General features: G+C 43.5%; 1 protein-coding gene across 2 annotated transcripts in view; it reads left to right on the top strand.

Moving 5' to 3' along the window:
* LOC147890982 (argininosuccinate synthase, chloroplastic-like) overlaps positions 1 to 27,878 on the top strand; it is a 155,230-nt gene that overhangs the window by 67,790 nt on the left and 59,562 nt on the right. For both annotated transcript variants that reach the window (XM_087389664.1, XM_087389665.1), the window contains exon 4: positions 8,671 to 8,719. In XM_087389664.1, the coding sequence (XP_087245790.1) occupies positions 8,671 to 8,719 (49 nt within the window). The remainder of the gene's footprint in view (positions 1 to 8,670; positions 8,720 to 27,878) is intronic.

Raw genomic sequence — 27,878 nt, 5'->3', positions numbered from 1 at the left:
GAAGCGGAATACATCATGCTGGGCATGAGGAAAATAAACACTCTAGAGGCGTAAATAAAAACTCAAAATGAGCTGAAAAGAAACCAAGGTTGAGGCTGAAAATGCCACCCTCAACCTTGCTGTAGTCTCTGAGAAAAAGGGGGAGCCCCTCCATTCTGTAAGGAATAGAACCCTCCTGGCAGAGGTTGCCTGAGAGGATCTATGCATGCTTGCCGAACTGGCCATCAAAGTGTGAATGGTATGAGCCCAAATACTGGCCAAGGTGTGAGAAGAGTGGACCTGTGATCCATTTAGTCGTGGTGGTGGCTTGCCTTTGGTTCAGCTTGCATGAAGGCTTTCTTGCCTCGGAGCTGAGCGTCTCTGTGAGATTGTAGGCAGTTCCCCGCTGCCCCCTTGCTCTCCTCGCCACAGGTACCATGCTCTGTGTGAACTGTGGAAGATCGTCTTATGTCCGAGATTTTTGTCCTCCTAGGATGCAACATAGTAGTTGTCGAGCTCTGGACACACAACATGTTACCACAATGTAAATATCCTAAGTCAAAGTACAGTTGACCATTTATTTGATCATAATTAAAGAGTTTTATATGTGTTAATTGTGGTCAAAGAGTTCCTTTAATGGTCAAAGAATTGACTACGGTCAAAGATACTTGACTCTGGTCATGTAAACTTGACTTCGGTTGGGGAGACTTGGTTTATTACCAAGAGGGTTAACTACGGTTAACAAGAGAACTACATAGCTGACTACGGTCAGAGAGTGTTGACTTCGGTCAACGAGACTTGGCATGCGCCAAGAGGGTTAACCACGGTTAACCAAGATGTGCCAACTTCGGTTGGAGAGTTGTGCCAACTTCGGTTGGAGAGACTTGGCTATAGTTAAGGCGCCTCGACCCTTGGTCAAAGCTTCTTAATTATGATCAAGAGCGTTGACTTCGGTCAACTAGAGAATAAATATATATTTTTATATTTGTTATGTGTGCACATGTGTTCAGTGGGGACGCCCACCGTGACTAGAACTAGTCCACAATGTGTTGTTTGCATGCAAAGCGCTAACAATTAATGGGTGCCATGGTGGTGCGCTTTAATTAATTGTTGCAGGTACTAGGAAGAGTTATTTTCCTAAGCGCTACGGGAGCCTAATCAGAGTCTGGGAGGCGGTTCGCGTGACCAAGTGCTTCGAAGACTCCAGAGTTTCCCTTAGTGGCATGTAATTAGGAAAGTAATGTAGAAATTGACAAGTGGCTTGTTGCCAAGAAAGGGAGCCTGAGAGCTCATGTAATGATTCATTCATTCACGTTTTGGATTTTGGATGTATGTACAGCTCTACGCTGAACTATGTACTTCATTTTCTCTCAAGTAATAAAATCCTTCGGGGGGGTCCAGCCCGACTGTTGTCTTGGGCCCTAGTGTCTTTGTTGAGAGAGGGAGAGAGGGAAAGAAATGAGAGTGTCTCTGCTGTATTTTACGACTGAGGTTACATTGGTATCAGAGCAAGGCATGAATTACCTTCTATGGCAATCACGATCAGAGAAAACAATTCCTGTGTGACGATCAAGTACGGGCTGCGTGCAAAAAGAAAATATTCCACAGGAAATTGTGTCGCAGGTAGAGATTTGGGGGTGCGAATATGTGGTCAAGCGTTGTGAAGGTGTAGACACGCCTTCACTAGAGACTTGTGCATCTAATGAAGAGCTGGACGACGGAGATCTCCACGCAGCAACATGCCTCTCCGTGAAGTAAATTCTTCACGTGACGCTTACCTTGGCGTGCATCTCCGGGTGGTCTCACGATGCTGAATGACCAAAAGGACCTGCAGAGACCTTTCCACGTTGTTTGGAGTGTCTAGTAGTGTGGAGGTTTTGTGAAGGAAATTCTGCGCTGATGACCCCAAAGAGACATTCCCATGCAGGCACTGATGGTTGGCAAGTGCAGGGTGTCGGTTGGTGAACGGTGATGGAACGAGATTCTGTGACCATGAATGGTAAAACCTCTCCAGCAAATTGATGGACTCAACCAGACCACTCTGGTCACTGTAACCAGACTGTGACCAGTCCAGTTAGTCTAGTTGCAGACTAACCAGACCAGAACCAGTCAGTCTGGTTAGAGTAACCAGCCAGTTACTCCCTCTGGTTATTGTTAAAAAAAAAAAAAGAAAGTTGCAGAGACTGTTTTTGCTAGCAGTTTTCACCTATCTGAGAGAGTATTTACTGTCAGAAAAGCAGCAGAAACACAGTAAAATTAGAGATTTGCAGAAAAAGAATATGCATGCCTTTGTGCTTAGCAAAAGATGAGTCAGATGCATTCTGAATGCTTATTGCAACAGCCAGAAAAGGGGCAATATAGTTATTGATGCCTTGGCAACTTTGTGGGTATATGCCTTAAGTTGACAGCCCGGTACTGGCATAGATTGTGAATGCAAGACACCTCTTGTTGAGGTAATTTTTCCCTTTGAAAAGCAAAGACAGTGTGCATCAGTTGCATACACAGTGTGTGTGAGAAACTTGCAGATCTCAGACAAGTTGAAGGAAAATGGCTCAATCACCTATCCAGAGGGATTCACAAGATAGGGATGCACATCCAAGACAGAGAAGTGTGCAACAAACTCAGCAAGAGTTTGAGCAGATGGTACGTACGCACACGTATGCAGGAGATGGAAAATTTCAGAAGGGATCCAAGAGCTCAGCATTTGTTTCAAGTAGAAAATATGCCTAATGCAGCCTATGATGTGCCAATGCCAAAGGCACACTCTCATGTACAGCCAGAGAGAGAGATCTCATAGGGGACGGGGTCTCATAGCAGGAAGAGATCGAGGCATCATCACCGATCTCCTAGTTCTTCACCGTCTACCTCGAGCTCGACTTCTGTATCTTCTTCTTTATCAGATAAACCATCTAGGAAAAGAAAGAAACACAAGAAGTCTAGGAAGAGAAAGTCTTCCAGAGAGACCAAGGAATTCAAAGAGGGAGGTAAATTTGTCAAGTTTATGACCTACAATGGACAATATGGTCATACAGACAAAGCATTGCAGTTTATCAGGTAGTTTGATGTTGCATTCGGTACAGAAAAGTTTTCAGAATCCTCCAAGTTAGTTTGCACTTGACAGCGACAGCTAGTGCATGGTGGAGTGCACAGACCACAGATGGGTCAGCCCCAAAGAAGTGGAAGGACTTCAAGAAAGCCTTCTACCAGCAGTTTATGCCTAAACAGTTTAGAGATCATGTTCTTCAAGATTGGGACAGTTTGCATATGGATGCAAGAGATACAGTGATGTAGGTTGCACCTTTCAAAAAGATCTCCAAAGGAACCCAAATGAGAAAGTACAGAGCAGGTCACAGTCCAAGAATCCAGGCAGTAGTGAATGCTTTGGGGGCAAAGAACATTCAAGACCTTATGCATTCAGCTTCAGTAGCTAGTCTTGTGCCGTTACAAGATCCATCTACAGTACTATCCTTGCATGCAGGACGTGCTGAAAGAAAGAAAACTGATTTTTCAAAATCAGAAAAGAAAGAGTATCCCAAGGTTGAAAAGAAAGGGTTTCAGCCTCAGAAGCCGAGGGGTACTCAGTTTTCAAAAACTTATAAAGGCAAATCCCCATTCACTCTTGAACAGATAGTTGAGTTTCGCAGAGATGGGAAATGCAAAGAGGGGCATGTGGCTGCTTAGTGCCCAGAAAAGCCTTCAACTTTGAAGAAAAAAGAGGCAGAGAAGCCACGGGGACCGCAAAAGCCAATGACAGGAGGAATTCTTGACATACTGGGTCATGTTTCAAACCCAGAAGAACGAGAATTGCTGCTATCATGGGGCAACGTCAGAGACCAGCAAGCGCTAATTTTATTTGATCCAGGGGCTACTGATAATTTCATATCAGAGGACCTAGCCCTGAGGATGGGATTAAAGAAGGAGGAGTTGGGCAGGGCTTTGGATGCCGATCAGATGTTCTGTGGAAATCCTGTGCCAGTCACTCCCTTGATAGGGAAGCTCCGTCTTCATATACAGAGTTATGTGGATCAGGAAGACTTCTTCATTTCTCCACTGAAACATCATGATGTAGTCTTGGGTATGCCTTGGTTTCATCGCAAGGCAGTGAAGTTGACTCTTCTTGAAAGAGTGCTGGAGTTTGTACATAGGGGCAAAGAATATCGTGTGGTTGGTAGGAATAGAGGGGAAACTATTTCCATTGTATCAAATAGTTCTGTTGGAAAAGAAATAAAGTCTGCAGTTTCAGCTTACATGATTTTTGTAAAAGAGAGAGATGTGGAAATGTATGCTGAAACAAGTGAGGCAGATCAGAATAAATTTGAGTTTATTGAAAATTTTAAAGATTGTTTTTTTGACGCTTTGACAGGGGAGCTATCCCCTGAGAGACCTGAGGATCATGGCATAGAACTCATTCCTGGAAGCGAGCCACCCAATAGGCCCCCATACAGAGTTAGTGCAATTCAACGAGAAGAGATTATGACTTAGGTGCAGGACTTGTTGTCCAAGGGGTTGATTTAGCCCAGTTCTCCTTTTTGTTCCCCTGTACTGCTAGTACAGAAGAAAGATGGCTCATTTCGTATGTGCGTCGATTACCGCACCCTGAACAAAATGACCATCAAGAATAGATTTCCTATTCCGCGCATTGATGATGTGCTGGATCAGTTAAATGGAGCTTCAGTTTTCAGCAGGATAGACTTAAAGAGTGGCTATCACCAAGTGAGGATACAGCCTCAGGATGTGCACAAGACAGCGTTCGGCACTACTTTTGGGTTGTATGAATATCTGGTGATGCCTTTTGGATTGACCAATGCCCCAGCTACCTTCAATAGGATGATGGATCGTATCTTCCGACCCTACAGACAGTTCATTGGTACCTTCTTCGATGACATAATTGTCTTTTCTAAGTCCGAAGAAGAGCACAAGGAACATCTTGCTATAGTGTTTCAAGAGCTGAGAAATCATCAGCTCTATGCAAACAGCAAGAAAAGTGAATTCTTCCTGGAAGAAATCCATTATCTGGGGCATATAATATCCAAGAATGGGATACAGATGGATCCAGCAAAGATCCGTGCCATTCAGGAATGGCCAAAGCTGAAAACTGTGCATGAAGTTCGAAGTTTCCTAGGCGTGTGTTCTTAGTACAGAAGGTTTATCTGGCATTTTGCGGATATAGCCGCTCCACTCCACGATCCTACTAAGAAAAATGCAGCTTTCAGATGGGGAATTCCTTAAAAGACAGCCTTCACCACACTCAAGAAGAGACTGACTACAGAGCCAATCTTAATCGTTCCAGATTTGTATCAACCATTTGATGTGGATTGTGATGCTTGTGGGGAATGTGTTGGGGCTGCATTGCATCAGAATGGTCATGTAGTGGCTTATGAGAGCAAGAGACTCCGGGATGCAGAAAGATATCTGGGAATCTATGAGAAAGAGTTATTGGCTGTAATTCATGCCATCCATACATGGAAGCACTATCTTTTGGGTGCAGATTTTACTGTTAAAATAGATCACCAAAGTCTGAGATACTTTTTGACTCAGACTAAGCTTTCCGAGAAGCATATGAAATGGGCAAACATGCTGTCAATGTATCATTTTCAGATTGTCCATACCCCAGGAATTCGGAACAGAGTGGCAGATGCCTTGTCCCGAAGACCCTAGGTCAAGAATGTGACTATTGCTTATCATCAGGATCTAGAAGGCATGAGGGAGCAATATGCTAGTGATGCAGATTTTGGTGAGATTTTACAGCAAATGCAAGAGGGGCAATCCACCAGTCACTATTCCTTGAAAGATGGGTATCTAATGAAAGATGATTGCCTATGCATCACCCAGGAGATGAGGAAAAAGATTTTGGAGGAATGCCATGCACCTCCCTATGCTGGACATAGAGGGATTACAGCAACAACTCTAGCACTAGAGAGGTATTTCTTTTGGCCAGGGATGCGGAAAGATATACATCAGTTTGTTACTGAATGCCTTACGTGTCAGAAAGTGAAGTATGATAGACGGAAGGCACCTAGCCTACTTATGCCTCTTCCCGTGCCTCAGGCACCATGGGAAAGTATTACAATGGACTTTATTTTTGATTTGCCAAGATCAAAGTCAGGGAATGATGGGATTTGGACTATCATTGATAGATTCAGCAAGCAAGCTCATTTCATTCCGGTTCGCAAAACCATAAAGGTAGATCATATGGCTAAGCTTTTCATGGCACAGATCTTTAAGCATCATGGTATGCCTAAGTCCATTGTTAGTGATCGAGATCCCAGAATGACCAATCTATTTTGGAGAGCTTTATTTAATAACATGGGGACGAATCTTCTTTCCATCCCCAGACAGATAAGTGAAGTAGCAAATTTTACAGCATTGGATATGCTGAAATGCTAGGTGGGTGACCAAGGTTCAGACTGGGAAAAGTACCTAGCATTGGTAGAGTTTGCTTACAATAATAAAGTACACAGCTCTACAGGGAAAGCCCCCTTTGAGGTCATTTATGGGAAAATGATTCTGCCACCTATCGTGAGGACCAAGGATGAAATATTTGCAGCTGATCAATTTGTGAGAGACCTCCAGACAGCTTACAGCCAAGTCCGGACAGCAATCGAAAGGTCTCAAGAGAAACATAAAAGAGTTGAAGATAAGCATAGGAGACAGTTAGATCTCAAGGAAGGGGATTGGGTACTTTTGAAGTTTGAAAAAGCTAGGCTCCGCAAGTTTAAAGGCAAACAGAAAGTGTATGCAAAGTTATCTCCCAGATACTATGGCCCTTTCAGGGTTACAGAAAGAATAAATGAGGTTGCATACAGGTTATCATTGCCAGAGCATTGGAGGATTCACAATGCATTCCATGTGAGTCTTCTAAAGAAATTCCAGGGGCCAGAGCCTACAGAGCCAGTATCAGAGGATCCACCAGAAGTGGATGAGCTATAGGAGGTCCTTCAGCCAGAGCAAATTGTGTACCATACTGTACGCAAAGGCCCTCAAGGCAAGGAATTTTACAGGTATCTTGTAAAATTCAAGAATTATACGGCATTAGATGCCAAGTGGATGGACGAAGACATGTTATCCGATCATTGACAGCTTTTGGATGTTTATAAGGAAGCTTTTCAGTTGAGGTCAACTGAATAGAAGCTTACCAATAAAAATATCCTAAGTCAAAGTACAGTTGATCATTTATTTGATCATAATTAAAGAGTTTTATATGTGTTAATTTCATGGAGTTCTTTTAATGGTCAAAGAATTGACTACGGTCAAAGATACTTGACTTTGGTCAAGTAAACCTGACTTCGGTTGGGGAGAGTTGACCAAGAGGGTTAACTACGGTTAAGCAGAGAATTACAGAGCTGACTACGGTTAGAGAGTGTTGACTTTGGTCAACGAGACTTGGCATGCGCCAAGAGGGTTAACCACGGTTAACCAAGATGTGCCAACTTCGGTCGGAGAGTTGTGCCAACTTCGGTTGGAGAGACTTGGCTATAATTAAGGCGCCTCGACCCTTGGTCAAAGCTCCTTAATTATGATCAAGAGTGTTGACTTCGGTCAACTAGAGAATAAATATATATTTTTATATTTGTTATGTGTGCACATGTGTTCAGTGGGGACGCCCACCGTGACTAGAACTAGTCCACAATGTGTTGTTTGCATTCAGAGCGCTAACAATTAATGGGTGCCATGGTGGTGCGCTTTAATTAATTGTTGCAGGTACTAGGAAGAGTTATTTTCCTAAGAGCTACGGGAGCCTAATCAGAGTCTGGGAGGCGGTTCGCGTGACCAAGTGCTTCGAAGACTCCAGAGTTGCCCTCAGTGGCATGTAATTAGGAAAGTAATGTAGAAATGGGTCCAGCCGGATTGTTGTCCTGGGCCCTAGTGTCTCTGTTGAGAGAGGGAAAGAAATGAGAGTGTCTCTGCTGTATTTTACGACTGAGGTTACACAACATGAAAGTGGGCTACTTGCTATATGTCACAAACGAAGTCATTGCTGGCCCCATTGAAGAATGAGAGACGCTCCACAGAATCAAAGAGTCCCTTTGCAATTTGTTGTAAGGGCAATAAAAGATTCGTTGAGCCATTGATTACTCCTTGCTTCTAGTTTTGGGCCACCCTAGGCAAAATCCCAAGTGCATCTAGGGTGTGTTTGTTGTTGCATGCTGATTCTTGTGTCTGTCTTCTTTTGCTTGATGCGAGCTATGACGTGTGGTCACATTCAGGATGAAGGTTTACAGGAGAGATCTGGGAAGCAAAGGTGCGAGAAGCGTGGTTAATACCAACGTGGAAACTAAAGAGGGCTAATTTAGAGAAAGGGGGTAGAACTAGCAAAAGGGAGAGTGGAAAGGGAAAAGGAAATGGGAGTTCAAGGAATGTAGAGAGAGAGAGAGAGAGAGAGAGAGAGGGAGGTTACATAAAAAAGTTAATATAGGAGTGATGCGTTTGGATTTATATAGTCCCCTCCACAATCCTCTCTCACTAGAATACTCCTACATTATACCCCTTCTCCCCCTTTGTTACGACACACATTCACGCTGGCACACATGTATGCATATTCGTTGAGTGACCTTTGGGTGTTGACATCATGATTTTTGGAATGATGTGTTAAGACCAAAATTCAAATATGGAGGAGCTCTTATTTTGTGCACCGAGTTCAACTTCAAGTTTTTGTCTATGACGGATTTTTGTGCTTCTGCCTTCTCGCAGGGAGAATTATGGCTGCGAAGTTGTATGCTTTACAGCTGACGTTGGACAGGTAAAAATTCTTCTTTCTAAGGTCAACTTTCTTGAGAGGCTTGGTTGCTATTGATGCTTAATGTATCTTGAAATTATGAGATGATGTTGGATTAGGGTTGGTCACCTCCCCACCTCTGAGCCCCCAAATGAGTAGTGCATCGGGGGGGTGGACCATAGGATAATAGAAAGGTTCAAGGGGCTGCCACATGGGCAGCAGAGAAAGAAGGGAAGTACCTTGCAGAAAGAAGCCACCATGGAGGGCAGATCTGAGGGCTATCCATAGATGCCACTTATACCTTGGTATCAGCCTTGTAGGCCTAGTTATAGTAAGTTAGGACTAGTGGTATAGTTAGTTTATGTACCATCTAGGTCAGTTAGGACACTTAGTCCAGTTAGGACAGTTAGCCCTAGGGTTTTGTTATGTTGGCTCTCCCTTGAGCCTCCACACTTCAGTTTTGCAGCAATCTATTACAGCATCTCGTTTTTCTCCATTGTGCTTCCATTGCTTCCAACACCCAACAGTGGTATCAGAGCAGTTCGGGAATCCATTCCCTTAGCCATTAACAGCTTTCCCAAGCTGTTTGGCAGCCTTTGGAGCTGTCATTCTTGCTGGTCTTGCTGGTTTTCAAACTCCCACGAGTGTTTGAGACCTTTCCAAGCACTTCTGTCGCGAAAAACCTCATTTTGTCGTGAGACGACTGCACTTTGGAGCAACTCTCGCAAAGGGAACTGTTTTTTGGTGCATTTTTCAGCCTGCTGCAGCAAAAAACGACCACACGCGAGCAAATGCCTATCTCACTAATGTGAAGGATTTGAAAGAGCAGTTGGCCAACATTGATGAGATTATGCTTGATTCTCAGCTGGTTTCTAATACCCTTGATGGGTTGCCTGATTCATATCAACTACATTGAGGTTGGTTGCAGGGGGTGATGCCAATCATTTCTCATTTGACCAGCTTGTTGCTCTTCTTCTTCAGGAGGAGCAAAGTCGTGTGAATCGCAATGTTACTATGGCAAATGATCATGCATTTGTTGCCCATCACAAACAAAAAGGTAAAGGCAAGGTTTCAGCTGGAAAGCCCTCTCATTCCCATGCTGATCATTCACATGGTACCTCTTCTTCAGGGCATAACAAAAAGAAGAAGAGATGTAATTATTGCAGGAAACCTGGGCATGATATTTCTGAATGCAGGAAGTGCATAGCATCTGAAAAGAAAAAGAAAGAGTCTAGTCTTGCAGTATCTGGTTCTTCTAGTGTAGAAGATCGACATGAGTCCGCTAATTTCGCACAAGACCACCATTGGGCTTTCTTGGTTACATGTCAGTATAATCCTGATGTTCATGATGCTTATATGGCAGTTTCAGATGGTCATGATGCTTGGTTCTTTGATAGTGGTGCTAGCAAGCACATCACCTCCTGCAAGAAGTTATTCAGCTCATTGGAGCTTACATCTAAGGGGGGCGGTGTCACATGTGCCAATAATGCATCATATACCGTGAAAGGTATTGGGCAAGTTGCTCTTACTTTTGTCTCTGGTGGTATTGTCACTCTAGAGCATCTAGGTCAGTTATGTACCATCTAGGTTAGTTTATGTACCATCTAGGTCAGTTAGGACACTTAGTCTAGTTAGGGCAGTTCGCCCTAGGGTTTTGTTATGTTGGCTCTCCCTTGAGCCTCTACACTTTAGTTTTGCAGAAATCTATTACAGCATCTCAATTTTCTCCATTGTGCTTCAATTTTTGAGCTTTCAGTGCTTCCAACAGCCAACAGGATCAGCTCCTATGAAAGGGGGCCTTGAGGCCTCAATAAGGCATCATTTGGAGCAACAGTTCAAGAGTAGAAAGGAGCAACAGATAGGGCTTCCCTTGGACGGGGGCATGTAGAAGGTTGCAGACTTAGCTCAAGTGAAGCTTCCCACCTAGGCTGACTACCCGGGCAGTAAGGTGGAAGGGTCACTGGATAGAGAGTCTACATAAGGTCAGAGGAGCATGCGGGCTCAGAGATCTAGAGGACAGGTAGTAGCAGAGATTTGGTAAGATCGGAGGACCATGGTTTGGTGGCGCTCCACATCTATTTTGTATTGTGTCTAGTTTTGGACGGATGGGAATATATTTATTGTAGATTCTATATTTGTTTTGGATGCACTGTCTGTTTACTGGCTTGCACACACATCTATAATTGTGAAGCTGCCCACCTAGGTTGACTACCCGGGCAATAAGGTGGAAGGATCACTGGACAGAGAGTCTACATAAGCTCAGAGGAGCACGTTGGCTCAAAGATCTAGAGAACAGGTAGTGGCAAAGCTTTGGTTGTTTGGAGGACCACGGTTTGGTGACACTCCACATCTCTTTTGTATTGTGACAGACAGAAGTATATTCATTCTGGATTCTATATTTGTCTTGGATGCACTGTCTATTTCTGGCTTACACACGCATCTATGATTGTGAAGTAAAGAAGTTTGATTTCGTAGTGAAACACTTCCGCGTGTAATTCCTGGGGACGCTCTATCAGTTTGCCGCTGTTGGATACCCTTCGGTTGGATTTCATTTCTAACAAATGTAGATTGTACTTTTGTATATATGGCTACCATATCTTGTCCAAAGCTACATGCTATTAAGGGTCTACATTGTGAGTTGAGGCAGCTTCCTAGATATATCTAGAGGTACAATGGTTCCTGATATTTAGGAGGATAGCCAGTTGAACTTGTGACATTGTTTATTTAAGTTGCAACCAATGCAATACTGGGTTGACTTTTGTTTTTAGAGGTGCATGTCCTTTTAGTACTTCTCTAGACAATCTTGAGTAGAGCTCTATATATAGGAGAAAAACACAAAAATTTTACCTGTTTGTCAAGCACCCATGGCACGGATGAAGATAATGCAGCTATTTTTAATCAGCCTTTAGTCTCCAATTGACGTCTTTCATCGTGCGAAATCAGTTTCTGTTCCTTTCTAGGCCCTAACGCCTCTTCTTGCTACAAGCAATGATTATTGCTCATGCAAGAAAGATAGATCTCCGAAATTGCATATTCAGCATGGTCAAGTGCTGGCAAATGACGTGACGTGGGTGTCACATAATTTCACACTCGTCCTATTGGAATCTTCAGTTAATTGATAAGCTGTTAGTTGCTTGTTGACCTGTCCTACCATAGTGACTTGCCTAGCTCGACCAATTTGTCAGAGAGAGAGAGAGAGAGAGAGAGAGAGAGAGAGAGAGAGAGATGTATTATGAAAAGTCTTCGATTAATTTTCTTCAAGATTGTTGCACGTTGGCGATTGATTATATCTGGCTAATCAAAGCGCTCTCTCTTTCTCAGCTTTTCTCTCAATCTCTCTCCATCCCTCTCTGCTTAGTGTGCACAACACTAGGGCCCAGGGGCAACAGTTGGGCTAGACCCCCACCCCCCCAAGGTCTTTATTACTTGAGACAATCTGGCACAGGTTGCTCCCAAAAAAAATCTTACATGCGTAGATTTACAAGAGCTCTCAACTCATTTTCTTGGCAACATGCCACATGTCATAATAGACTAAAACTTAGTCACATGCCTCAAAGGGCAGACTCTGGAGCCTTCGTAGCACTTGATCATGCGCACACCTCCTGGTTGCTTGCTAAGGTCCATAGCACTTGGGTTTTCAACCCCCCTTGGTACTTGGAACGACTAATTAAATGTGCATAGCCATGGCTCCCATCAATCGCTTTTGCATGCAAAGTAAACTTTAGACTATTCCTAGTTGCAAGATCCAAGTGTAGTAGGGCTTCTAGAGTCAAGGGGTCAACACAGTGTGGCGGAAGACTCTCGAAAGTGAGACATATGTGGTGTATTCAAAGAAGGCTTGCTATTCGTGGTGTGTTGTCATGCTTGGGTGGTGATCCACCCTTGAATGCTAGTATTCCGCTAATTAGACTAGTGAGTTACTGTAGGATCGTTAGATGAAAGAGCAAGTGCAAGGTACAAAGAGTGGATAGATTCAGCCGTCATGTCAACTAGACTGTGAAATAAAACGAGTACATGGTACTTGTAGCTAGACCTAGACCCTAGGACTAAGTGTCCTAGGTGTCACGTAGGACTAAGTATCCTATGTGGCCTAAAAGGCACTAAAACTATAAGTGCCTATATCTGTGCCTACAAGGCACATACCATGGCCTATAGGGCATCACTAGAACCACCAGAAGATGGCCTACAAACCCCCCTCCATGAGATGGGATGAAGTATTTTGGAAACGTCTCAGAATACCTGGTATTTTTCTGGTCACGGTGGCACATGTTCATCCAAAAGGATATAGCCACCTAGTGGCTATGAATGTATAAGGTATGACAGATCATGTAACAAAGGGAACCAAGTGTAAAGCCTGGCGGAAGACTTCGAACTTGGGACGAGGAAGTGCCTTTGTAAACAGATCTGCTATGTTGTCCTCTGTGGGAAGATAGGACAGCTCTACGTCTCCTGCTGACAACCGCTTCCGAACACAATGATAGTGAACTTCAATATGCTTGGTACGCGCATGAAACATTGGGTTACGTGCAATGGCCAAAGCACTCTGGCTGTTAGTGTAGACCATAGTGGAGGATGTCTGGCGAATACCAAGATATGTAAGTAACTGTCGAAGCCAGACACACTCTACTGTAGTAGTGAAGGCTGCCCTGTACTCAGCCTCACAGCTAGATGTGGCAACTGTTGGTTGCTTCTTGCTGAGCCAAGAGATACATGAATTGCCAAGTAAAAAACCATTGCCGGTATGTGACACTCTGGTGTCGGAACAACCAACCCAGTCACTATCCGTGTAAGCATGCATGGTAAGTGAGCCCTAATCACCATAGAAGAGGGCTAAATTCTGAGTGCCTTTGAGACATCTGAAAACTCTCTTCACTGCCTGCCAATGCTGTGAATTGGGCATGTGCATGAATTTGCTGAGCTGAGATACTGCATACTGTAAGTCAGGTCTGGTGTGACATAAATAAATAAGGCATCCAACAGCTTGCTGATAGAGAGTGATATCACATGGTGGGCTCCCATCATGAGCTGAGAATTTGAAGCCAGGGTCCACTGGAGTAGAGATCGGCTTGCAATCCTCGAACTGAAAACGATCAAGGAGCTGTCCAATATACTTGGACTGTGACATCATGATACCCCCCTCAACATGAGCAAACTGAATGCCCAAATAATAGTGGAGCCGTCCCATGTCTGACATTTCAAAAATATGCTGCAAATCAGTCTTGAAAGCTGCAATATGTTGAGTATCTGGGCCCATGATGAGCATATCATCCACATATAAAATCAGCACTAACAAATCAGATCCACTCCCACGGACATAAAGAGTGGGTTCTGTGGGGCTATTTTGAAAACCAAGGGATAGTAAGTGTGCATGAATTTTGGCATACCATGCCTTGGGTGCCTGCTTCAAACCATAAAGGGCTTTTCTAAGCCGGCATACCTTGTTTTCAGAATTAACAACCTCAAAGCTAGGAGGTTGTGTGACATAGACTTCTTCCTGCAGATCCCCATGAAGAAAAGCAGTTTTGATGTCAAGCTGGTGCACTTGCCAATGATGATGGGCTGCAATGGCAATGACACATCTAATGGTAGTAATCCTGGATGTGGGAGCAAATGTCTCCTCAAAGTCAATGCCTTGTTGTTGGGCATACCCTTTTGCAACAAGACGGTCTTTGTGGCGATCTATACTGCCATTAGATTTCCTTTTTAATTTGTAGACCCGCCGGGTACCTCTGGCATGCTTGCCGGGAGGGAGATCTACTAATTCCCATGTGTCATTTTTGGCAATGGATTGTAACTCAGCTTTCATTGCATCCATCCACTCTTTGCTGTCAAAAGCATCTTTATGGCACAGAGGCTCTTCATTGCAAGCTGTAGCAAGGAGTGCAAACTCAAGAAAGTGACCATGCATCTGTCTATTCCGTGATCTTGTCCGGGCATCAAAAGGCTGGTCTTGTTTGCTGTCCCTCAATGTGTCAAGAAGCCATCTGGGAACTTGCTTTTGCTTTCTATTGACAGCTCTTTCTTCAATACTGTATCATGAATAGTGGGATTATTTTTTGCTGGAGGAGAAACCTGCAAATCAGCATGGGGTACAGGCTGATCATTGCTTGTTGGAGGGCCTGTAGGAGGCTCATGTTGCTGGTCAAAGTCCTCTTCTGAGGATGGCAGAGGTAACCAAGATGCAAAGGCATCAAAGATGTCCACTTTTGGCTTAGCTTTGCAGTCCACAAGAGGAGAAGCCGAATGTTCAGCAAAGATGACATCTCTACTGACAATAATCTTCCCAGTATTTGGTTGGTATAACCGATACCCTCTGCTCTCCTGGCTGTAAGCAATAGATATGCATTTGATTGCCTTGTCATCAGGCTTATGTCTCAGTAACCGATACCCTCTGCTTTCCTGGCTGTAACCAATAGATATGCATTTGATTGCCTTGTCATCAGGCTTATGTCTCAGCTGAGATGGTACATGAACATATGCAAGAGACCCAAAAACTCTCATGTGTGAAAGTGAAGGCCTCCTGCCTTTCCATGCTTCATAAGGTGTAACAGTCTTCAATGCCCTTGTAGGTGATCTATTCAGCACATAGTTGGCACACATCACTGCATCAAGCCAAAATTTATTGGGCAAAGACTTGGCCTTAAGCATGCATCTGGCCATCTCCATAGTAGACCTGTTCTTCCTTTCAGGAACAGGATTATGCTGAGGAGTGTAGGGAGTAGTGCATGAGTGAGCAATGCCCCGTGAAGAGAAAAATGCATCAAACTCCTTTGACATATACTCTCCCCTCTACCTGTGTTTAGGGTGACAAGCTTGTATCCTGATTCATTCTCAACCATATTCAGTCACCTCTGAAAGCAGGAGAACACTTCAGATTTGGCTTTTAAAGGGTATACCCAGCAATATCTTGTGAAATCATCAATGAGAGTCATGAAATATTTGTACCCTCCAATGGAAGTTGTCTTTGTTGGGCCACAGACATCACTGTGTACTAGCTGCAATTTCCTTTGTGAGAGTTTTGGACAATTCTTTTGAAAAGGAAACCGATGCATCTTACCCAAAAGACAACCGTCACACACATGTTTGGAAATTGTGTGAGTTTGAGGTACATCATCTGCCATCTGTTGTGAATGTAGCTTTGCAAGAGCTCTATAATTGAGATGACCCATTCTCTCATGCCAAAGATGAGTTTCAGCAAGCTGTGAATCTGAAATAGCCAATGCTTCAATAGAAAGTGCAGTTGAGTGATGATCAAGGTGATAAAGCCCCTTTTGTAAAGTGCCAGTGAGAACTATGGCATTGTCATCACGAAGATCATAAACTAGGCATCTGTAGCCATGAAAAATCACTTGGAAACTTGAAGTGGGAATTGCTGAAATTGAAATCAAGTTGACTTCAATTCTAGGCACAAAAAGAACATTTGTCAAAGTGACAGGATGGCTTGAAATAGATGTGAGCTGCACATCTCCAATTCCTTGTACATCATAGGAAGCATTATTAGCACATGTGATAGTCCCCCCTCGAGGTGCATCAGCTAAAGAATGAAACAACTGTCTGCAAGATGTGACGTGCTTGGATGCACCACTATCAAAATACCATGACTGAGCATCATTAGCAGTAAAGAGTGCATCAGCTTTGGAGGGATCAAATGAGCAATGGACAGCCCATGCCCAATCATCCTGGAGAGCATGTGCATGTGAAGCATCTGCTGGCTCGTCGGATCCAATTGCATGTGAGGCATTAACTGTCAATCCTGCTTTTTTTTTCTTCGAAGCAATGCGCTTCCTGCATTCTGAAATGTCATGTCCAAGCTTGTGACAATAGTTGCATCTTTTATTCTTTGACTTATCTGCTGTATTTTTAGATGCATGGGAGGAATTGCTGCTGCTATGCGCAGATTTAGGCTTGGCCATAGGCCTGGAAGCCTTGCCTCTTCTTGTCTGTTGTGAAGCAAATGCATGATCAGGAATAATATCTTGTCTATTAGCTCGACTTTGCTCTTCCTGCGAAAGCAAAGTAACTAGTTGATCAAAAGAGTAGTGATCTGGATTACCCATGGCCACTAACCGAAGGGTTGTAGCATACCCTTGATATGTATCTGGCAATCCATTCAATATGGTACTGGCAAGCTGAGAATTAGGCACCACCTCATCAATATTGGCAAGTAGTTCCATGAGGTCCTTTACCTTTGTCAGATATGCATCCATAGAATCACCTTCATTCATACTGACTTCCTGCAACTGTCTTCTTAAAAATGCAACACGTACCTCATTGCGAATTTGATAAAGAGAAGCCAATTTGTCCCAAGCATCCTTTGCTGTCTTGCAAGACCGGATGTGTGGAATAATAATTCTCTTGCATGATAAAGCAATACAGGAATGTGCATTCGCATCTCTTGCATCCCATCTTGATTGTTCCTGAGTTGGGGGAGCAGTAGCAGGAGTGCTAGAAGATAAGGCATCAGGAGGAGTACCCCCTGCAGAGGAACCAGCAGTAGAGGCAACCACTGTAGCATTGGCTGTCCTCAGATCAACCCTGTAAACAATATTCCACAAATGCTTTGCAACAAGAATATGTTTCATGAGATAAGACCACATCGGATAGTTGGTGCCATCCAACTTATCAACTTCACGAAGAATGCCAAATAGATCTTGATTGTTGCCAGCTATTGCAAATGGGATACCCTGAAAAAGACCTGAAAACCCAAAAGCCTCAAGGCTATCACTGCAAAGAGCTGGCTGTCCAAAAATGACAGCAAATATCTGCAAATAAATATTTTGTAAATTTCCAACCCAAATCAAAGGACAAATGAAGATTTGACCCAAATGTGATTGTGTCAGGCAATGTTCACTGCAAAAACAGCAAATCTGGCAAAAGCCCCTATTTAACATAGTTGCATGAAACGGCCGTTTCTTGCCAGTAAACAGAAACGACGAAACGGAAACGGTGTTTCTTGAAGAAACGCCGTTTCGTAATAACTTTTTTTTTTTTTTTTGGGTGGGTGTGGGTTTGTTTGTTGGGTGGCTTTGCGTAAAGGAAGGGGGCGGGGGGGGGGGGGGGGGGTGGTTGGCTCTCTTTCGATTAAATTATTTTTTGCCCTCTTTTGATTAAAACATTTTTCGCCGATTTGTCGCCTCATGTCGTCTTTTTCGCAACCTCCTGTGCTGCTGCTCTCCATCCTGCTGCTCTCCGCCGACCTCTCCATCTTTGATTCCTGGGCCTTGGCACCCGCAGCCTGCTCTCCTCTCCGTCCCTCCATTCAGCAGGTTGCTCTCCACCCTACAGGCTGCAGCCTGCAGCGTGCTCTCCATCCTCTCCATCCTGCAGGCTGGCAGTTGCTCTCCATCCTCAGCCTGCTCTCCATCCCTCCACTACCTCTTGTCTCTTACCTCTCCATCCTGCTTCTACCTCTCATCCTCCTCCTCCGACTCCTTGTACCTCTCCATCCTCTTTCACCTCCCCATCCTACTTCTACCTCTCCATCCTTTCTCACCTCTCCATCCTCCCTCTCACCTCTCCATCCTCCCTTTCAAACTTCGGATTGTGATAACTTCAAACTTGTTAGAACTTGGAACTTGGAACTTGGAACTTAGAACTTAGTTCATGAATGATGACACATGTTGATTGTTGAAGCATCATTCATGGATAATAGATGATACGAGATAGATCAATCATCATAGGAATTTAGAATCATAGAAGCATGCATGATGCTTCAAGTATAGATAATTGTATTATGTATGATTTGCACTCTATTGATAATGATATTACGTATAAAAAATAAATTCTTATACATAAATTGTATCATATTGCCGTTTCTTCCGTTTTCGTTCCGGCGGGAGCCGGAAACTCCGTTTCTTCTGTTTCTTCCGTTTTCGTTTCTTCCGTTTTCGTTTCTTCCGTTTTCGGCTGGCAACTATGCTATTTAATGAGGGCAAATAGGCCAAAAAGAGGGCAAATGCAAAAAAACCCCAAATTTTGCTGAGATTTTTGCAAATGTGACCCAATGTATGAGAATTTGACTCAATGTTCTACAGAAAAGACTCAATGTCTGAAAAAATCTGACTCAATGTCTTGCAAATGTAACTTCACATGTGCAAAGATTGTACCAGATCCCAGAACAAGTACGGTGCAGGTACAACGTACGACGCATGTACGGAAGTAGATGTATGGTGTACAGAAGTTGTACTAAGTTGTACGGTGTACGGAAGTTGTACGAAAGCAGATGTACGGAATCCAACGTATGGTTGTACGGATGCAGGTACGAGACAAGTATGGTGTACTGAACAGGTACAGTGCAAGTATGGTGTACAGAAGTTGTACTAAGTTGTACGGTGTACGGAAGTTGTACTAAAGCAGATGTACAGAATCCAACGTATGGTTATACGGATGCAGGTACGAGACAAGTATGGTGTACTTAACAGGTACAGTGCAGGTACGTTGTACGAAAATAATATGGAGCAGGTACTTTCCCACGTGACTGTATGGCGGCTCAGGTACGGAGACGTACGTGTTATGCTCTAGCCGAGATAGCATGACCTCGGAAAGATCGGTGGGCATTTTCTCTTAGATGACCGACTTTTGTAATATTTTATGTGCGTAAATAAAATGGTCAAGGGAAGTAACTGCCAAGGTCCTAGGTGAGGGTGTATTGGCATCGACTAGGTGGTTCTGAGTGCTCAGGCCTAGGTGCACCTAAATAAGTAATAATGCCAAGGGGCAAATGTTTTAACTGTGCCCCAAGAGAGGGGTAAATGGTGTACCAAGCTGAAGGTCTAGAATGATGACATGTGGCAGAAGGAACCATATAGGGAATTGAGGGCTTGTGGATAGGCATGAAGGAAATAAAGTTACGTATCTTTGTAGTATACATGTGATCCATGAGATAGACTGGGTGGATATTCGGGATGCCAGCGCCTGTGATTTTGGATCAGTTAGTGAATCAACAACAAGCTGAGAGTTTAGAAAGTGGAACTAACATTTGGTATCAGAGCTAAGTACGGCCAGCGGACAGCGGACGGCGGAATAGTGGGCAGACTGCGCTAGAAGACTTCGCAGAAAACATTTCGCCGATTACGTTCTGAATAGATGCGACATGTGGGGGGATGAAAAATATGTGAAACCGAGGCTATACGTGGCGGTGGGCGACGCAAGGGGTTGGGAGCCTGTGAAAATAGCGGGGTAGGTTGACGATGGACGGCTCTGTGGCCTTGCAGCTTGAGTTCCAAAGAGGCTGCGGTTAGCCTTGATGCGAGTTTGTGGAAAAGGCAATAGTCTACGAGCACCGGCTTATCAGTCCTGGCATGTGCAACAATTAGAAGCCATACATTTTTTTGGTTCGGTCGACGAAAAAGCAAGAGAGAGAGAGATAAGGGAGCGTTTGTGGTCACGAAAAAGCCCGTGAGGATTGAGGCTGATTTCGAAACAGACAGCAGGCTGATTTTGAAAGAGAGAAGCGAATAGCTGGGTGAGTGCCTTGGTTGGTGGCGCAGATTTTCGAGGCTTGCAAAGGCTTGGCAAAAGAAATAAATCAAGACATCTGCGATTCGTGGAACTATCAGGGAGCATCATTTTTCCTTCTGTATAAAATGTTATTTTCCAGTTTGCAGTCGATTTGTTCCTGTACAGCAGAGTTTGCAGTCGATTTATTCCTGTACAGCAGAAGGAAATTCGAAGTGAAAAAAAAAACTATCTTCCCTTTTTGAAAGAATGGAGGCAGAGGGACAAGATTCTAGGGTAAATCTTGGTGAATCTAGAGCGCGATCTACGCAAGAAGTGTCCCATCATACAACACCTACTCTGGTGGGTAGGATTTCTGTATTAGAAGATGCTTTACAGCAGATCATGAACCAGCAGCTTCAAGTGAACGCTGGTCAAAATGAAATTAGAGAGATGGTGCAAGTCTTGTCGGCTAGACCATCTAGAAATGAAAAGGGCAAAGCTCTAGTAGAGCCAGAGCCCAGTATACATTCATCAGAACATGCAAAGGTCAAGGTATCTAATATTGCTAATTATAGACCGGAAAAGTACGCTGGTCGGATGACCGAGCGCAGTTCTGATGTGATCGAGGTTTGGTTACACAAGTGGGAAGAAGCCTTCGCCATTTGTGAAATCAGATCTGATCTAAAGAAAATCCGCGAGACCACTCACCTGTTTATTGAGGCAACGGATAGATGGTGGATTAAGCAACAGAAAGATTAAGTTGCCCCTACCACCTAGGAAGGGTTTAAAGCTGAATTTAAGAAACACTTTCTTCCACCCGACGAAGAGTCCCGAGCTTGGGATGCTTATAGAAACCTTTGCCAGAGGAATTTGTTGGTGGCAGAGTACACTGACAAATTCAGGGAATGTGTTATGAAAATAACAGACCCTCTTCTTATGTCGGTTTAGTTGAAAGACTATATCTATGGACTGAACGACAAGATTAAAATGGAAGTTCGGGCTAAATATGTGACTACATTAGATGAATCTATTGCAGTAGCCCTGAACTGTGAGGATGCCAGAGGCAGACCTAGTGGGTTTGTGCAGGCAGGGACTTAGCATGAGTACCCGAGAAAAGGGGGATTTCAGAGGAAATGGACTTCAAAGACAAGTGTCTCGCAGCCAAGTGGCCAAACCAAGCAGGTGAAGCAGGTTGAGGGACCAGCAAAGACAAGTACCACCTTTGGAGTGAAAAGAAAAGTAACTCCAATGGCAGCCCGGGCTTGGTCAAAGTCCTGGTTGACCTTTGAGCAAAAAGAGAAAGCTAGAAAAGAAGGATTGTGCTTCGGCTGCCTTCAGCGACATCAGTGGAAAGATTGTCCATTGAACAAAGACCGTCGCACGGACAATATGATAATATCTGAACGCGACGCGGAAATGCAGGAGAGTCCCAATGCGGAACATATGCAGATGCAATTGGCGGGACCTTCTCAGAGGTTAGTACCTGTGTTGTTAAGTATGTCTGTTACTAAGTTAGTAAGCGGTGCACCTGATAACATCCTTTCAAAGCCCGCAGCAACGGGGTATACGGTTTTCGATGAGCCCGAGTTAATTAAAATGAAAGGGCAAGTAGCCAATCATGATGTGATTGTGTTGTTTGACTCAGCGTCAACGCACAATGTAATTAACTCGAAGCTTATTAAGAGGCTTAAGTTGAAAACTAGTCCGTCTGACTATGCTTATACAGTCAGGATGACGGACGAAAGTTCAACTGAAGTATGGGACCAAAGAGTTACCTAGTTGGAACTTCGAATACATGACTATGTTGAGAAGCTAGACTTGAATTGACCAGGCTAGCTCACGCAGATATAGCCCTAGGCATGGCTTGGCATTTTTGAAAAAATCCAGCCATTGATTGGAAAAAGCATATTTACCAGTTCAAGATGAATGGGGTAGAATATGTTTTGCGAGGTGAAAAGGATTTACCTCGAGGACCATTGATTTCAGCCATGGAAATTCGGAAGACTCCGAAAGAGTTTCTGTGTCTGTGTATAGCATCGGTAGAGTCGATTGATGATGCATCGGCTAGCACTGAGGCTACCCAAGATGGAAAAATGGCCGAGTTGGCTAAAGAGATATTGGAGAAGTTCTCTGATTGTTTTAGGGATGAGTTACCTTATGGGTTACCTCCAGAGTGGAATGTTCAACATAAAATTGAGCTTATCTCGGGGACAGAACCTGTAAACAGACCTCCCTATAGATTAAGCTTTACAGAAGAAGCTGAGATGCGAAGACAACTGGAAGAATACCTCAAGCTGGGGCAGATTCAATCAAAATTTTCACCTTTTGCTTCGCCAATGATATTAAAGAGGAAGAAAGATGATACTTTTCGCCTCTGTATAGATTACAGAGCATTGAACAATATCACTATTAAGCATAGGTATCCGATGGCTTGGATCGATGATTTGCTAGATGCATTACATGGAGCCGTAATTTTCAGTAAGATAGATCTTAAGTGTGGCTACCATCAGATCCGTATTAGAGCCGAGGATGTGCATAAAACCGCTTTTAGAAGCAGGTTTCATCATTATGAGTTTTTGGTAATGCCCTTTGGACTTACCAATGCTCCAGCTACATTCGTCATGCTTATGAACGATTCACTACGTCCGTATATCGGAAAGTTTGTAGTACATTTTATTGACGATATTCTAGTATTCAGTAAAAGTATTACTGAGCATCGTGAACACTTAAGAATAGTGTTTAGTACTTTGAGGAAAGCCAGTCTTTATGTAAATAAGAAGAAAACTATATTGTGTATGGTTAGACTTGAATATTTAGGATTCATAATTACTCCAGAGGGGGTAGAAATGGATCCAAAGAAAGTGGCTGCGATACTGACTTGGCCAATCCCTCAGAGTCTGACCGCTTTGCGATCATTCTTGGGATTTGTCCAATTTTATCGAAGGCATATCAAAGGATATTCCGAAATAGTATCGCCATTGACTGATCTAACCTCAGATAAAGTACCTTTTATATGGGGACAGAATCTACAGGAAAGTTTTAACACCTTAAAACAAGCTGTGGTCACAGGACCGGTTTTAAAAATAGTTGATCCCCAGAAACCGTTGTTCTTGGAAACCGATGCAAGTGGCATTGCGGTAGGAGCAGTTCTGCTCCAAGAGGGAAGGCCAGTAGCCTTTGAAAGCAAGAAGCTTTCTCCCTCTCAAAGGAATTGGCCAACTCATGAATTAGAGTTGTATGCTGTTGTCCATGCTTTGAAAACATGGCGACATTATTTGTATGGATCAGAGTTTTATGTGGATGTTGATCATGATACTCTGAAACATTTTTGTAAACAACCTGACTTGAGAGGCCGCCAAGCTAAGTGGGCAGAACTCATGCAGGAGTTTAATTTGACGATTCGGTACCGAAGAGGGAAAGATAATAAAGTTGCTGATGCGTTGTCACGCATTATGCATAACATGAGTTTCACGGTGTTAGAGAGTGCTCTAATGGCTGAGATTAGAGAAACTCAAAAGGTGGACGAGTTTGTCCAGAGTCTATGGCCTAAGGCTCATATGTTAAAACCCGGGAAAACGAAAAGGATGACCTAGCATCCAGAAAAGGCCAAACTTATGCAAGATATGCCATAAGAGATGGTATGCTGAAAAGAAATGGCAAGGTAGTAGTACCTAATCAGAATAATCTCAGGTAAAGAGTCATTCGACAGTGCCATGATAGCCCGTGTGCGGGACATCCAGGAGTCGAGAAGACATATGATCTCGTGAAGCGAGATTTCTTTTGGCCAAAGATGAAAAAGCATATTCATGAATATGTGACGTTGTTTTTCGTGTCACGTAAGTAAGGCAGAACGGGTGAAGCCACCTGGCCTTTTACAGCCCTTGGAGATACCACTAAGTAAGTGGGAGAGCATTTCCATGGACTTTATAGTAGGGCTGCCTACGTCACAAGGTGGATATGATTCTATCCTTGTGGTGGTTGATCGTCTTACCAAGATAGCTCACTTCATTCCAACTAGAGAGTCTGTTAGTGCCCCGCAAGTGGCGGATTTGTTTATTAGACATATATTTCGTCTGCATGGATTACCCAAATTCATAGTGTCAGACAGAGATGTCAAATTTACCGGTCATTTTTGGACTGCAGTATTTGAGACACTAAGGACTGAGTTGGAAATGAGTAGTGGGGATCATGCAGAAACGGATAGTCAGACATAAAGAATCAACCAAATTTTAGAGGATATGCTTAGAGCATATGTGTCATTGAGGCAACATACATGGGACAAGTGGTTGCCATTGTTGGAGTTTGCCTACAATGATAGAAAACATTCCTCTACAGGGTTCAGTCCGTTTGAACTGAACTATGGTTATAGACCAGCGAATCCAACTATAGTTGGAATACCTCAGAAAGTGCCTAGTGCCGCGAACTTTGTGGTTCAGATCCGGGAGATGCTAGCACTTGCGAGAGCTAACATCCGCCAAGCTATGGATAGAGCTAAGGCGTATGCGGATGAAAATCGATCCGTTAGAGAATTTAAGGAAGGAGAAAAAGTTTTTCTCAGAGTTCCTTCACACTCTAAGTCTTTGACTGCAGGAGAGTGTACTAAGTTATCACCTCGATATTGTGGGCCATGGTTTAATTCTAAAAAGAATAGGCAAGGTAGCCTATAAATTAGAATTACCGCAAGGGTGTAAGGTGCACCCAGTGTTTCATGTTTCTCATTTAAAGAAATTTTTGCATACTAGTGACTCACTAATCGAAGGTGTTGTTTTGTTTCAGGAGATAGAGGATAATGCAAGACGCAAACCAACAAGAATCCTGGACCGAGGAACAATGCAAGTGCGCAATCGGAAGATACCCACGGTGTTGGTTGCATGGCATGGTCTACCTCTATCAGAAGCTACATGGGAATCCGTATACCAGTTACGGAGAGTGTTCCCAGATTTCATCATCGAGGACGCTGATGCTTGAAGAGGGAAGGAATGTTATGCTCTAGCGGAGATAGCATGACCTCGGAAAGATCGGTAGGCATTTTCTCTTAGATGACCGACTTTTGTAATATTTTATGTGTGTAAATAAAATGATCAAGGGAAGTAACTGCCAAGGTCCTAGGTGAGGGTGTATTGGCATCGAGTAGGTGGTTCTGAGTGCTCAGGCCTAGGTGCACCTAAATGTGTAATAATGCCAAGGGGCAAATGTTTTAACTGTGCCCCAAGAGAGGGGTAAATGGTGTACCAAGCTAAAGGTCTAGAATGATGACATGTGGTAGAAGGAACCATCTAGGGAACTGAGGGCTTGTGGATAGGCATGAAGGAAATAAAGTTACGTATCTTTGTATACATGTGATCCATGAGATAGGCTGGGTGGATATTCGGGATGCCAGCGCCTGTGATTTTGGATCAGTTAGTGAATCAACGACAAGCTAAGAGTTTAGAAAGTGGAACTAACAGTACAGTTGTACGGCAATGCAAGTTCGGAGGAGGTACGGAGAGTAGTACGGAGCCCAGTACGGACAAGTAAGGAGTGCAGTACAGAATGGGTACGAAGCCTGTTGTACGGCGATGCAGATACAGATCTGTACGGCTGTAAGTACGGTCATCCGTACAATCGTACGGACTGTACGGATGGAGGAGCAGAGAAGTTGAAGGGAGCTGGTGCAAGTCCAGGAGGAGGAGACGAGTCTAAACGTGGCTCTGATACCACTGTAGGATTGTTAGATGAAAGAGCAAGTGCAAGGTACAAAGAGTCGATAGATTCAGCCATCACGTCAACTAGAGTGTGAAAGAAAAAGAGTACATGGTACTTGTAGCTAGACCTAGACCCTAGGACTAAGTGTCGTATGTGGCCTAAAAGGCACTAAAACTATAAGTGCGTATATCTATGCCTACAAGGCACATACCATGGCCTATATGGCATCACTAGAACCACCAAAAGATGGCCTACAGTTACATCTTTTAATCTATCGATCAAAAGAAATTTTGGAGCTGATTGTATGGCACAAGTTGTGATCAAATGAGGGAGTTTTGTGCTTTCAGTCTTTGACATTTGGTATCATAGCTAATCGACATGATGTGAGAAGTAGGTTGTTTGTATAATTGTGATGACGATTCATCTACTTTTGATTATTGACTACCATGAGCATCTGCTTTTGAAGGAGATCACGGACATGGGTCCTTGATCTAAGGGTTTGCTATGATAGGGGTCCTTGCTTCTAGACGGATGTCGGATTTGTTTGTGGTACGTTGTTGATGGAACATGTGTGTGTTTAATAGTTCGATGATGTTTATGTCCATCGTTTGAGATTGCATAAGCAAAGCTTCTTAGTGGCATGTCAATGGGATCAGAGAGGATTGAAAAAGGGGCCTACAGTAGAACGGTTGATATTCTAAGGTCTTCGTAGTGGGTATGTCTTCGACAAAGTCTGGTTCCAACAGATGTGGGGCATGGCCGAATTTTTTGCAAGCTAGGATCATATCTCCTCCATATCTTGCTTGTGCGTTGAGGTCTCGAAGGTCGGTTGTAAGTATTTGAACATCACTCCTCATTTTTTTTTCTCCTTTCGCCAGGCTTTGGTTGGTTACTTGGAATGAAAATATGGTCAAGTTAAGAACAAGCATAGCTACAAGGAGCAAGGTTGGGAGGTGACTTGCACCTCTGACATAGAGGCAGTTCTGTCGTTATGTACATATTGTATAGAATCTGGTGGATCACAAGAGCAAAATAAAGAAAACCAAAAATCAAGAGTGTGTAGTGGACCAAGGGGCTTTCCTTTCGGTTGTGGTAGTTTGCCTTGAAGTTATTTACAATATTGGATTCGTAGTGAATGCTCAAGTATTTGGAAAGAGTCTGTATATACATTTCTACATAATGGGAGTGTATTATTATTATTTTTATAAAAACCTATGAACATGGAAAAATATTCTAATAAGAAAATGGAAGTTGAGGGAGAAACTTCCTATGTGGACCCTATAGGATTGGGAATCCAACCGATATAGCAAGTATCGCACCCCATGGCACATGGAAGTTGGTTGTTGAACACCAGTTTGGTAATTTAGAGGATGCCTTACAACAATTGCTGACTCAACAGTTGCAGGCTATCGAGGGTCAAGAAGAGTTTTGTAAAGTCATGCAAGCAATTACTAATAGGAACTCTAGAGAGGGAAAGGGAAAGGGTTAATGGAATCTCAGTCCAGTTTTCAAATTTTGGAGAAAGTGTCCTAACATGCGAACTATAGGCTATGACTTTTAGATGTCGACTAGTCTTGTACTCTTCTTGGTCACATTCCACCAAAGAGCAATATTGTCCACTCAATATACAAGACGTATGAAACATAGAAACTCTGATATGATTGAAGGATGGCATAATCTGAGACACCCTCATCTTGAAGGAAACACCCAAGTCGTTCTGGCTTCTAGCCAACCCAAAAAAGTCTATCCCACAAAGGAAATACGTAATGAGTTAAGGGGAGAGACCATTGGTTGTGTTATAGCAAACCTTGTACTCTTGTCCTGTATGACCATTTAAGAGCCACGAATTGCAAGAGGAAGCTGCTCGTTACAAGGAATGGAGGACACCAATGTAAGAGGAGTGTGAGGAAATCATAAAGAATGATGGACCTACCATCGGTCGGTGAGAAATCCATTGGTTTGCAATGGGTCTAAAAGGTAAAATACAAGCTCATGGAAGCTTGGAATGTTACAAGGGTCATTGACAAAAAAGGTATTGTTAATGAGCAAACCATCACTC

Source organism: Dipteris shenzhenensis, chromosome 18, assembly GCF_047967505.1.
Source record: "Dipteris shenzhenensis isolate YYH24624 ecotype China chromosome 18, Dip_SZ_1.0, whole genome shotgun sequence".
NCBI lineage: Eukaryota > Viridiplantae > Streptophyta > Polypodiopsida > Gleicheniales > Dipteridaceae > Dipteris > Dipteris shenzhenensis.
The sequence above is the reverse complement of the archived record's forward strand: the minus strand, read 5'-3'. Positions and strand labels throughout refer to the sequence as shown.